The following is a 13,455-nucleotide window of genomic DNA, read 5'->3' on the forward strand; positions in this document are numbered from 1 at the left end:
ATCCGTTATATTCTGACCCACAGTTAGCGAGGTTTTCCCCCACGTTGTCCACCTCCTCCACCTCCTCCTCCTCTTTCGTCTTGGTCGGTCGTGACGTGGGCGGACGTGACTCTCGTGTGCGGTTTGTCATTGGTGTAAAAACAGGGAGCCGCTGTGTTTATGGGCGTTTAAACCTGCCACCATTTATAAACCCCCGGGTCTCTCCATTGAAGAACATCCAGGCAGTCAGTCGGTGTGTGTGCTCTGCTCTGCTCGTCCTGCCGTGAACCGCTACGTCCTTTCAGTCAGACCAGACACAGCGCTGCTCCACCACCACCACCTCCACCACCACCGGTTTCTGCAGGTGAGATTATTACTGACGCTTTTAAACGGCGGCGTTTAACGTTCACAACTGATATTTACGGATCTACATCCTGATTGGCTGAGAGAGACCCTCATTAACCGTTTATAAACGTGACGTTAAGCATGCGTCAACCGCTTTACGTTAAATGTAAACATTACTATTTTCCCCCCATAGAGAGTCGTTATCAACAGCTCAAAGGAGTCAGTCAGAGTCAGTAACATATTACTAGAAAGTAGAATTTATTTTATTCTTTGTTATGAATTAAAGCATTAGATCATTGAGTGGAACAAAAAAAATGTTAGTAGAGACACTACTTTAAAAAAACAAAAGAAAAAACCTTTGTTAAGTTAGTGTTCAAGAGTCAGTGTAGGGCTAACATCTTGATGATCTTATCAACCATTTCTAAAACGTAAACAGTAGGAGTTATCTCACTGGCAGGCCTGTCTTGTAGTTAGCCTAGTCCCGCTGGCTCGTCACAGACCCTAAGCAGTACGTTAACACCCACCCCACCCTTAGGATCCCTAAAAGAAAAACATAAGACATTAACAAGATTATGTTCAGTTGAGTTGCAGTTTAATGGCAAGTAAATATTTATAAGCAGTCCACAAATATACCATAAAAGTACGTAAAAGAGGAATAGTAACCTACTTCATGTATAATTTGTTTGCTTCAGATGCTTTAATTACTCCTGAACCTTCTGGTTTCACAACACATGAAAACCAGTCCCACACATAGGCCTATAAAATGTGGGTTTTCATTCATGAAGTATTTTTTCTGTCCTCACCTGTAGGAATGACTTTGAACGCCATTAAGTCTTTCACACTGGACCTGGATGGTCCAGCTGATGCTGCGTTCACTGGCGGGGAGGTGGTGTCTGGCCAGGTGATCCTGGAGCTGCGCAGGGAAACTAGAGTGCACTCTATGAAGGTGCAGGGTAGAGGAGTGGCAACAGCACACTGGTTGGAGAATCGCGGCATGAACTCTGTCTATAACGACTACACCTCCAAGATCACCTACTTCAGGAAAAGACAGCATCTGATCCGAGGTCAGTGGTGAAAGCTTCAGCTGGTTTTAGTCCCCTGAACTGTTATTACCACGTTAACGCTGTGTTTATTCACCAGACTGGCTTGGCAGTGGGTAAAATCTGGGTGAGTTGCATACTGCAGTGCAGAGCTCCCTTTTTAACGTCTTAATGTGTTTTGTTAATAATTTTGAAGTTGAAATACACTGTGATATGAAATAAATAATACACAATTTGTCTGTGTTCTGCGTTTAGAATTAAGTTCATTTTTTAATGTAGACTTAGTTATATTTTACCCAAAAGAAAACAAACAAACAAAACAAAAGCATTATAATATTCAGCAAACACAGTCAAACAGGTTGAGTCAACAAGTTTATCTGGGATGCGCTGACTCAAGGTATGGTAGTCCAAAGGTGCCCATAAAACAGGTATGGCTTAGTAGCAACTTAAATTCTTTATAATGAGGTGGTTTGCATCATTTGTGTTTATAGCGTCTGGCTTTGCTGTGATATACATCTTAACTGTAGCTATAGCAGCAAGTTTTCTCTCTCTCTCTCTGACTAATGTGGTGCAAAACTGCTGATGACTCCATCCCGTGCCAGCTGGTGTCGTCGGTGTCTTGTTGTCACTGCAGTTTGCAAAACGAAGCCACCTGGACACACGGAAACCTGGGAGAGAAGTCAAACACTGGCTCATCCAGATACATCTGTCAGATAACATAAGCCTATCCAGTAGTTATAATGACCTAGGCCTATTGAGCGCTTTGTTGTATGGGATGAAGAGTGTGAAATTCTCCTTATGTGGAAGGCAGCCGGCATCTTAAAAACAGAGGCAAGGAATATAGGCCATAGCGGCTAAGTAAATAAATTGTAGGTAGCAGTTAATGTTTGATTAGATGCTCTGTAAACAGCAGCCAACATTTTGATTGATACCCCTGCCTAGTCAGAAAAGCAAATACAAACACCACCAGATGCACACTCTGTTGTAAAGAAGAGATATTGCATGTTTGAAATTGTATTAAAAGCACAACACAATCAACATCGACACAGTTTCAGCACGGTTGTCACTTCCTCCTGTTTTGCAAAACTGTGTGCTCACCAGTCACCACTGAGAAAAACTGGTTCACACAGGAAGACACTCACAAAATCAAAACTGAAACAAAAACCACGAAGTGTGAAATTGTACAGTTAAAGGTACAACTACATTTAAATGCCTCCCAACCAACCACAGGGTTTTTTTTCTACAATGGGTGATATGAAAACATCTGTTGTAGGATGATATCAGTTGGTCTAACTGTCCTCAATGTGGACCTCTCTGGGTGTTGTTAGGCTCATCAATGAACCACATTGTTTTTATAGCAAATACAGCATTTACATACCGTAATCATTGTGATTAGGGATCATTTATTTTCGTCATTGGCTAAGCAAACTTTTTTGACTGGTTATTTTATCCAACAACAATCTGACTTGTTTTTTTGTTTTTTTTAATAAAATGTATTATATCAATCAATATAGACATAGTATACAGCGTACAACATACTGGAATAAAATATTTATATCTATACCTACCACCCCTTTTAAATGATCTCATGATCAAATTAGTGATTTTGTGCCATATACATAAAATGGACTTAATTAGAGTTGATTACAGTCGCCATGTCAGTAATCAGTGATGGGAATAACGGCGTTAAAATAAACGGCGTTACTAACGGCGTTATTTTTTCCAGTAACGAGTAATCTAACTAATTACTATTTCCACCGTTACAACGCCGTTACCGTTACCGACAATTAAATGAGGCGCGTTACAAACTACTCAGTGAAGCCGTTGTCCTCCGACTTCGCTCATCTCAGCCACAGAAGCTGCTAAACTGTTTTTCTTTTTCCTCCTCTCCTTTGGTGAGGGGAGGGGGGAGGAGGGAGGGGGGAGACAACCACATAAGTGATGATGATTGGTTGAGGCAGAGTAAGGTTTCATGCTAAGCCAATCAGAGGCAGTGTTCAGTTTGTACACAAACCACACACGCACGCAGTTTAGCCTCACACACACAAACTAGCAGAGGGAAGCTGCTGAGATCGGAGGGAAAGTACAGACACTACTTTAATCTCCTTGAGGTAAAAGACAAGAACATGTGAGGTGTAGCTACATTATGTCCCGGAGCGAAGTGTTTGTCCTGAGCTTCTGCTCACCTGACTCTGCAGCTTCTTCATTAAATCCAAACAGTCCGACACAGCGACGCACTGCTCCTTTAAACTCTAAAGTCTCTGTAGCTCATCAGCCCGGAACTCTTCCAGAGCAGCTACAGCGCAGCGTTGTGACCTCAACCATGGTGGATGAGAGCAGAAATGTTGTTGTTGTAGTGAAAATGGGCGAGCTCGTGAAGACGCGAATTTACACAAAGTCAAAACGAGCGAGAAATCGCGTATCTCGCGTTTGGTCGCGCGTCACAACTCGAGCGAAAAAAAAGCGTTCCTCGTGTTTGGTGGGAAGCCCCTTGTGGGTCTTCCCACCAAACACGATGAAATAGACGAAGACGCGATGGTCCCGTCGCCCAAAAAAATCGGGTGTATTGCGTCGCAAAAAAAAAAAGTCGCGTCTACCGCGTCTCGCGCCTAATCGCGTCTTTGCGTTACGGCCTTTTACACCGCGGACGTAACGAATAAACGGTGACGGTGTGAACGAACAACATAGAACAGGACCAGACGTGGCGTTGTTTCCTCTTTTCACCGACAGCTCCACTCTCCCTTAACTACTGTTATTGTTGAGGCCAGAGAATTGTGGGATTTGTAGTTTTTGACCAATCACAGGTTGTGCTCTTTCTTTTTTGTGATTTTCCCGGTTCACACATGTATTTTTTTTTAGGGGCAAATGCGAGACTAAAATTATTTAAGACTTGAACACAATAATTCAACAAATTTAAGACATTTTAAGACCTAAAATTTAGATTTTCAAATTTTAGATTTTTTAAGACCCCACGGATACCCTGTTATTTCATATAAAAGATTAAGTGCATACATATTTAATGATGCTGTGTATTATATATTATATATTTAAGACCATCTTTGAATTTTCTAATAAATGTAATACTTTTTAAGGCCTTAATTGTAGATACATGAATTTAAGACTTTTTAAGGATCCGCGGATACCCTGAGAAGTTGTGTGCTCGCAGCAGGACAGATAATCAGATGGATAATCGGTAAAAGTTAATAATTTCACTTAATGTGGCCATGAATAAATTAATTTCGATGTTTCCTGTTATTGTTGCCCAAACGCAAATCTTGAATAGGTCTCCACTGTTTTCACATTTAAAAAGGTCTTTGTTGTCTTTGTACAGAGACAATATGAGATTTGCTTGTAGCCACAGCACTTAAAAAACCCACTGTAACCTATTTTCATAGGCACACCAGCCTCGCTTTCAATAAAACACACACTCGCATTCCATAATTGCGATCAGTGAAATATATGAAAACAATAAAATACAATTTAAAAATGCCCTTGGAAAGAAAAAGTAACGCAATAGTTACTTTCCCTGGTAACTAGTTACTATTATAGTGAAGTAGTGGAGTTACTAACTCAGTTACTTTTTGGAAGAAGTAATTAGTAACTATAACTAATTACTTTTTAAAAGTAACGTTCCCAACACTGTCAGTAATGCAGTTTTCCTTTTTCAAGAATTTGATGCCACAATAATACTGGTTGTTGTAATGCAGACAGATGGCTACCAAAATACTAATACAAAGATACCTTACAAAAAGATCTTCTATAAGATGGTTTATATAATTCAGAACAAAGTAAAAATCCAATAAAAAAATCAAAAGTTTCGGTTTGTACATAGGTGCTTTGTGGTAGTATACAGGAAATAACCGCACTTTGCTTTTGCAAAGCTTCATCGTTCTTCTATACGTCCCAAAATCAGATTAATTTACCCACACATTTTTAACATACTAATGACTGGACAAATTAGTAAAAAAAAAGTTGAAGTAGGAATAAATTGTCTCCGTTGAGTTGGGACTCTGCATGAGCAAGAAATGGGGAGAAGGTGAAAGACGAGGGGAAAGGAAGGAAAGAGGAAGGGGTGGGGGATGTTTAAAAAATGCAGCCTGCGTTGCCGCGGCAACCAAGAAAACAACACGTGGCTCCCCTTGGGCCCGCCTCCTCTCACCCTGCAGCCAGCTGCTGTTCTCCATCAGAGATGTTCATTTTTGCAATGTCACACATCTTTTTCAACTCATGCATGTTTTAATTTTTTCTTAGTTTGAATAGTTTTAGTTTTGTCACTTTCTTTAAAAGCAGAAATAGATATATCCCAGAGTGAACTTGTCCAACACGTCTCTCAAGCCTCTCTCTGCTCTGAGGTATGAAGGGGCCTCACAATGTGTAACATTTGTTTTGCATTGTGTACATAGAAGCTCTTCAGGTAAACAAAGAGGAGCCTGGAGGGACGGTTGTGTTTACTTTTAGTCTGCAGCAGTTACAAACATGTTGTCAGCCACTATTAGGTTGATCATATTGAGTGCTGCTGAGTGTTTATCGGGCCCATCGTTCTGTGTAGGGAACCTCATGTTCCTCTTCTTATCTTGAGACCAGGAGGCCCGGGCCAACAAGAACCAGACACTGCTACAAATTACCAGCAGATGGCGCTCTGGGCTTCAACTTTACCCAAGTCCATTGCATCTTGAATGTGTGTTAAGTAAGAACTGACAATTTGACAGCTAACCGTATAGTTGACTTCCCAGATATTCAGATGTTAGTTTAACATATTTTATTTTTCCATCAAATTAGGCAGATGTCTGCAGTGTAGGGTCTCTGTGTACTTTCTACTATTAAAACAACCAGCAAGAAGTAAAATAACAGCCATGAAAGACACTGGTTTTGTCATATCATCTAGGAATAATTTACTTTACTTATATCACATTTCCCAGATTCATCCATATGGCTGTGAAAGCATCCTGCTAATGCAACAACTATGTACACAGATCTCATGTCACCAGTTGGTGGCAGTAGACAGCTTAAGTCCTCCTCTCTGGGAACAAAGGCGTAAACAACTTTGTTTTTGTCAAACCAGACTTGATTTTTGGGAGATGGATTTTGAATTGAATGGAGAGGGTAACTCAACCTACAAGTGTTTGTAGAGTTTACTGAGAAGTTTGCAGCTCTAGACATTTGAAGGAAAGTGTATTTTTGACCTTATGTGGAAATGTTGGAAGTGAATTAGATGTGTTAAAAGGAGCATGGGTGCTATGCTTGTTCATGCAAGTGACCTAATTGCTGCAGGTTTTGTATAAGTGACGACTTGAAGCTCTGTGATGTATCTGTGGTATCCCTCCATTAGTGGCATTATAGTACAGTTTGTTTTTTTTTTCATATATGGGGATGTGGTGGCATATCTTGCATGCTCATGTGCTTAGCTGTGTGTTTTCCATGTGTGCTGTGGCCCACGCACTGTAACAGTATGTTCAAAGCGACATAAAAGAAGTGGAGTAAACAGCTTTGGTCCAGAGTGAAACTATTTTCCTCTGAGCTGTGCAGGGAGGATCTCTGCCAGACTCAGGCATGCTCAGTAGGCCTGTTTTCTTCGAAGAACCTGTAACCATCAATCATCAGGCCCTGTTTTCCTCTCTGCTCCCTCCACACCCAGTCCTGCATGTTTATTATGCTGCCTTCAGGCTCGGTCTGGAAATTTGGGTTGTCATGAGAAGCACTGTTCTCAAGTAGCTCAGCTTAGAGGCAAATAAGAATTAAATTAATGTGAATTTTCCACAACACCTAGGCTGGCATTATGTGATGATCATGTCAAAAGTGCCATGGGAGTTTTGGCAGTGCTTTATCAGTAACGGTTGTGTGGTTTCAGTTTTATTTTCAGATTGATTAATCATTTCTGATAATTAACACGTCACAGGGGGTTTTGTCCAGACTTGTTCTTGTTCTGTTTTTGGAAATGCTGTCTGTCTCCACCCGCCCCAAGAGAGCATAAACAAACAATAAATGTGCAGAAAAAACAGTGATAGTTTAAGTATATGAAGTAGCACTTTTTTTGGGGGGGGGGGGGCTTTTTCCCTGTTAAAAGGGTTTTCTTGGGAGTTTTTCCTCAGTTGATGTGAGGATCTAAGGACAGAGGATGTTGTTATGATGCTGTTGAGACAAACTGTTTGTAAAAACAGTCTATAGGCTACACATAAAAGTGCTTTGCCTTGCCTATCAGAGACTTTTCCACTCAAAAACTTACAAAACAATATAGTCTGGGTGAAAGCAGCATCAAGTGAACTCACACTCCTTCTCTTGTTCATCATTGGAAATAGCCCCTGTGTTGTTCTGGTGCTGTTTTGAACTTATCTGATATATTGGGGTTCATTTTTGACTAAGTATAAAGCGTTCAAACTGCAGCCGTGTCTTATTAACTTACTCAGTGCTGAAAAGTCCGTGCCGTCGAAGAGCACATGAAGGCAGCAGCGTCGAGCCTTCGAACCTCTCCTGAGGTCTTACGTAATGAGCTCAGAAGCCCCGCCCATTTCTCCAGCTGAAAACAGGGCTGCAGAGCGAAAGGGCCCAGCAGTTTGAGCTTTAAACAAAAACAAGTGCAGGAAACTCATCAGCAGCAGCCCGAAGACTCTCACACACTGCGGGGACAAGACCAGAGAGGAATTGCACACTTTTTTTTTTCTCCTGTATTGCGTTAGAGAGGACTCGCACATCCTGCAAAAGCAAAAATGATTTTCGACAAGTTGAAAAAGTTTGACATCGTCTTCGACTCTGCGGAGGTGGACTGTCCTCCGGTGTTCAGCAGCGGGGACGTGGTGTCCGGCCGGGTGGTGCTGGAGGTATCCGGGGAGAGCAAGGTGGACTCTCTGAAGCTCCACGCCGAGGGTTTCGCTAAGGTGCACTGGACCGAGTCCCGGTCCGCGGGCTCCAGCACCGCGTACACGCAGAACTACAGCGATGAAGTGGAGTACCTGAACCGGAGAGAGGTGCTGCTGCAGGCAGGTCAGTTCAGTCGCTGTGAAAGCATCTGTTGAAAGAAATCCCTCTGCCACCAGACTTTGACTCAGTCGGAGGAAATCTGGGGTCTTTCTGCTTTGTTTTTTCACCTGTGAAGTGAGAAGCCTCGGTTTCTACCTTTCATTCATTGTCCACAGTTGTGCCATCGACATAAAATTGACCTGACTACAGTTGGTGCTACCACAGTCACCACCTCTGTAGTGCAGTTTTTTACACTATTTCATTTCTCAGCTATTTGATGCAACTATATTATTGGTGGTCTCAATGCAGCCTCAACAACAGATGGCTACTAATTATTAACACAAAGTGAAGGTCTTCTAAGATGGTTGATAAAATGATAAAACAAGAACAGAATAAAAATCCAAAGTTGCACCATGGGTTGCTTGTGGTAGTATCTATCAGGAAATAATATCACTTATTGTTTTTGCAAAGCTTCATCACTCTCATGTTAAAATCCCTTCGGTTTGAAGCGTAGGCAGGAAATTCACAGCAGAGCTTTCTCGGTTTTCTGTTGTTTTTCTGCCTCCGTTTGTCTGCCTTGGTTTCATCTTCTCTTGAAGTCCTGCATGCCACCAGCAATTTAGAAAACTAACATGTATATCCATTTAGTCTGCAATATGTGAACAGCTTCATTTGTAATCGTGCTGGGGGGGAAAAAACATGATGATGTTCCTAACAACCTCACTTGGCCCATTAAGACGGTTGACAGTGACAATATTGTAATTTAAATCAAACAGGAGCTTGCAGCTAACAAAGGGACACAAAACACATTGAGACTGTGAAAGGCAAACACGTGTTCCTGGACCTGTGCAGCAAGAGAGTGGAAGAAAGAAAAAAACAGAGCAGTTGAGACAAGCTGTATTATACAGCTCGAGGAAAACATGTTCTCAGTCAGCACAATGGGGAAAGAACCGCCCCTCTGAGCGAGTACAGAAGCCATGTGATTGCAAAGAAAGACAGAGAGATTTCTATTTTGCCAAAAGTCATGCTGAAAAGATCTGCTCATACTGCTCTCACCAAGTCGGCTTGATTTGTACACTTTTCTGAAGAATGAAGTTTATATTCCATTCAGAGGAAGCAATTTGCTACTGTCTGAATCACAGCTGTTTTCATTGTGCTGCATAACTTTATTACTTTCACCGCTACTTCCTGGTCCTAACCTGATGCCCGCAGGAGGAGATTAACCAAAGGACCTAAGATAACCTCACAAAGCAAAACTAAAAGTTTAAGAGCTGTAACTTTAACAGGTTTTTCTTTCTCTTTTCTCTTCCATTCAGATAATGGTGAAGCCACCGTCCTTCCTGCAGGCAGACACGAATTCCCGTTCAGCTTCCAGCTGCCAGAGGAGACACTGGTCACGTCATTCGAGGGGAAACATGGCAGCATCCGTTACTGGGTCAAAGTCAAGCTCCACAGGCCGTGGGCCACCGTCAAGAAGCTCAAGAAGGAGTTCACAGTCATCGAGCCCATCGACATCAACACACCAGCCTTACTGGTGAGCACTTCAATCCCGACTTTTCACGAATACTTCATCACACACTTCATGGTTTTGTGGCTGTTTTGAGGCACTTGCTCATTGGGTTTATTTATTTACTAGGCGCCACAAGCTGGAACAAAGGACAAGATGGCACGGGCCTGGTACCGCAACTTCGGACAGGTGTCTGTAACGGCAAAGATCGACCGCAAAGGCTACACACCAGGTCAGAGTCCAGCATCAGAAACACAAACACCTTCTATAGTAGTCTTCTTTTGTTGGTCAGATTACAACTGTCTGCGATTTCTAACATGCTTTCCCCCTCTCTCTGCAGGTGAGGTGATACCCGTCTTTGCGGAGTTTGACAACTCTACCTCCAGATCGATTGTACCCAAAGCCTTCATCACGCAGACGCAGACGTTCATCGCCCGCGGCACCATGAAACAGAAGCGCTCGGTGGTGGCCACGCTCAGCGGGGACATCGTGGGCGCCAGATGCCGAGAGACTTGGCACGGCCGCGCCATCAAAATCCCACCTGTGGGCCCCTCCGTCCTCCAGTGCCGGATCATCAAAGTGGAGTACATGCTCAAGGTGAGCCGAGTCGACGGCAGCTTTACATTTCTCATGAATTCAAATCGCCGTCTTTCCCTCTTTCTGTGCTTGTTGCTGGATCTAATGGTTTTTCCACTTTGCTTCCCTATCAGGTTTGCGTTGATGTTCCCGGGACATCAAAGCTTTGTCTGGAGCTGCCCCTGGTCATCGGCACCATCCCCCTCCATCCCTTCGGCAGCAGGACCTCAAGCGTCAGCAGCCAGTACAGCGTCAACCTGGAGTGGCTGCGTATGGCCATCCCCGAGCAGCCTGAGCGTAAGTGTCCATTGCTGCTTCTGTGAGATGTAAAGGTTTAGATTTGGGATGTCATTTTATTGTTTTGGGGGGGTTTTTGCACCGTCTTCGCTCAAGTTGTGCAGATAAACACAACAATCTTAAGAAAAAAACTCGAAGAGCTTTCCCAACCTCTATCGGTTTGTGGGTCTGTATTTTTATGATTGTTTGACTGCCAAAATACAACCGGGTCAGACGCCAACACGCATCAACAAACAAAGGTTTCAATTCAGATGAGATTCATGTTGGATCACATCGGTGTTTGTTAGTGCGAAAGGCAGTAAATGTAATGTGGGATTTTAAGAGTTTTAACTGCAGTGATGACTCAGAGGCTTAGTGTTTGGACCTGTGCTGTTGTGTTGAGTCAGACCCGTGCACTAATCCTGCCTCCTTCCTCTCCCTGCAGCTCCTCCAGATTACAGCTCTGTGGTGACAGAGGAGGAGGCCGGCCAGTGCAGCACCGCGGTGGTCCCGCAGCCTGCCGAGGACCTGAGTGGGATCCTGGAGCGCCCCCTCATGGCTTTTGTTCAAGAGTTTCGCTTCCGACCTCCGCCGGTCTACAGCGAGGTGAGTCACCAAATGCTGGAATCAACATGCACCCTCACCCACGGTATCGCAGTGTTTGATTGGCACGTACAAACGCTTGTAAAGATTGTTTTTCTTCCGTATTGATACATTTTAAAACTGCCAAAAGATACAGCTAACTTGTATAACAGTGTCTACATGATATATCTGTGGGTGTGAGCTGAATGTAGGCAGAATGTATCATTGCTTGGAGAAATATTGAAATTTTAGTTTTACTGAACCATCATCTTATGTGTCTTGTATTTCTATTTCCTGCCTACAGATTGACCCCAACCCTCAGCCCCTCAACATGAGACCTCGCTGCATGACGTGTTGAGCTACAAACCCTGCCTGAGAGTCAAGCGGAAAAAAAAATGATCGAAAAGAATCAAGAGATTTGTCTTCTCCTGGATTACTTCTCTCCGGTTAATGATGCCTGGTCCCACCAAGCGTTGTGGAGAGGGACCGGAGCGCCGCGGAGAGGTCAGGAGAGGAGAAGGAGCTCACGGGAACTGAGGAGTTGTTGGAGGAGGAGCTGCCACTTCTGTTTCCAGTCCAAAAAGTAACGTTGGACGCTTTCCTGTTCTGTTTGCGAAGGAAGCAACTTCTCCACGTCGGTTCCTGTCCTCCCCAAGTGATTTTTTAGGCTCGCGACAAAGTGAGCCGCCAATACCTCCCAATCGAAGATTCCCTCATGTGAAGAAACTTTTGAGATTTAAGGGACATATTGGAGGGGTAGATCACTTGATGTTTGTCAGGTGGAGAGTTGAAAAAAAAAATCGCTCTTAATAAGTTGACATATGTTTAGCAGTACATTGTTACTTTGAGTGGTGTAAAGAAATAAGTGCAATTATTATTGTCTTCGATTTACACTCTCCTTCGCCTGGCAATACGGTAGATTTTTAACAGCCTACATTGCTATGCATTGTGTGACTCAACAGCAGTGTGCCTGTGATGATTTCTGCTGTTTCTTAAAGCACATACTGTATCTGAAGGCGTGACGGTGGAGCAGACAAGTCAAATAAGCAGATATAGATGTATTGTATGCATGCAGGTAACAATATGTAAAAGGGAAAACACGTATGCCTTATTTATCTGCAGTTGAAGATTGCATGAGAGTTTCAGGGAGTCGTTCTCTCATAGAGTTCAATAGAAGTGAATGTAATGAACTTAGAACAACAACAGCAAAACAAAAAAAACGGTTGAATTGTATGTGGCTGAATTCCAAGAGAAGTGATGCGTTAATGCAAGGCTTAAGGCTCTGAAGTGTCAGAGAGCTGTGGTTGTTGATTTTTAGCACAGTTACAAATTAGGATGGGCAGTTTGTGGATGAAGCTGCACGAGGCTCATAGATTAGCTCTCCCAGCTGCTAAACAAAAAGAGGAGGAGGAGGAGATGGAGACCTCTGAGCCATGTGGTCTGAAGCTTTTGATGGGAGCCAGATGCCTCGGTGCTGTGGGGCGCTCTGCGAGGCTCATCCAGAGCACAACACCGCTCAGCGAACAAGTCGAGCCCCAAGCTGGCGACGCCACTGAAACGTATGGACTAAAGAACATTCCAAAAACTAACTCGAGGATGAAGTTTTTCTCCTCAACTTCCAAAAAAACAAAAAAGACAAAAAAAAACTACAACAACTGGTCTTCAGGGTCAGCTGTGTGACTTCCTTGGCACGCACTGAAAAACCGAATGTATTTTTATGCAATTGTTGATTCACAATCTTGCCAAAGTTTTCTAATTGTTTTTTCTAATAAAAAAAAAAAACTGAAATGGATGCTTGTTCCTAGTGTTTCCTTCAAACATTAACTGGTATGTAAGCTGTGCTCCTCTTTGTTAAGGAAATGGTAGAGGGATTCTTCTAGCATGTTGCGTGCCAGTGGATTGGTACATCATGTTCAGTAGTGTGAGTCAAAACTATCGCACTGCCAAGGGCAGGGTTCACCGAAGACATGAGCTACACTCGCTGGATCAAAACAATAATTACAGCAATTTATGCCTTTGACAGCTCTAATATTTCCAACCTACGTAATCCAGTCTTTCTTGTTGTCTCTGTAGCTCCTTTAAAAAGCAAAAAAAAAAGAAGTTTAAAATCACCACCACTCTTATTTATCAAATTCAGTTCAAGAGATACATGGATCTTATCTAGTGTACTCTTGTACACTTTGTACTATGTTTACA

The 13,455-nt window shown here is 42.9% G+C and overlaps 1 protein-coding gene across 2 annotated transcripts; it reads left to right on the forward strand.

The window, feature by feature from the left end:
- The first annotated feature begins 1,120 nt into the window (after positions 1-1,120).
- arrdc2 (arrestin domain containing 2) lies at positions 1,121-13,047 on the forward strand. 2 transcript variants are annotated; one of them, XM_085774752.1, is made up of 7 exons: positions 1,121-1,388; positions 9,635-9,852; positions 9,955-10,057; positions 10,166-10,422; positions 10,536-10,698; positions 11,123-11,283; positions 11,564-13,047. In XM_085774752.1, the coding sequence occupies exons 1-7, from the start codon at positions 1,136-1,138 to the stop codon at positions 11,615-11,617; spliced, it is 1,209 nt and encodes a 402-aa protein (XP_085630878.1). In that variant the 5' UTR covers positions 1,121-1,135; the 3' UTR covers positions 11,618-13,047. The 2 variants fall into 2 exon arrangements, with proteins under 2 accessions (XP_085630878.1, XP_085630879.1); XM_085774753.1 differs by lacking the exon at positions 1,121-1,388 and adding an exon at positions 7,910-8,342.
- Positions 13,048-13,455: the final 408 nt, after the last annotated feature.

The sequence above is a fragment of the Trachurus japonicus genome, chromosome 4 (assembly GCF_045865225.1).
Source record: "Trachurus japonicus isolate A0001 chromosome 4, Traja_1.0".
NCBI lineage: Eukaryota > Metazoa > Chordata > Actinopteri > Carangiformes > Carangidae > Trachurus > Trachurus japonicus.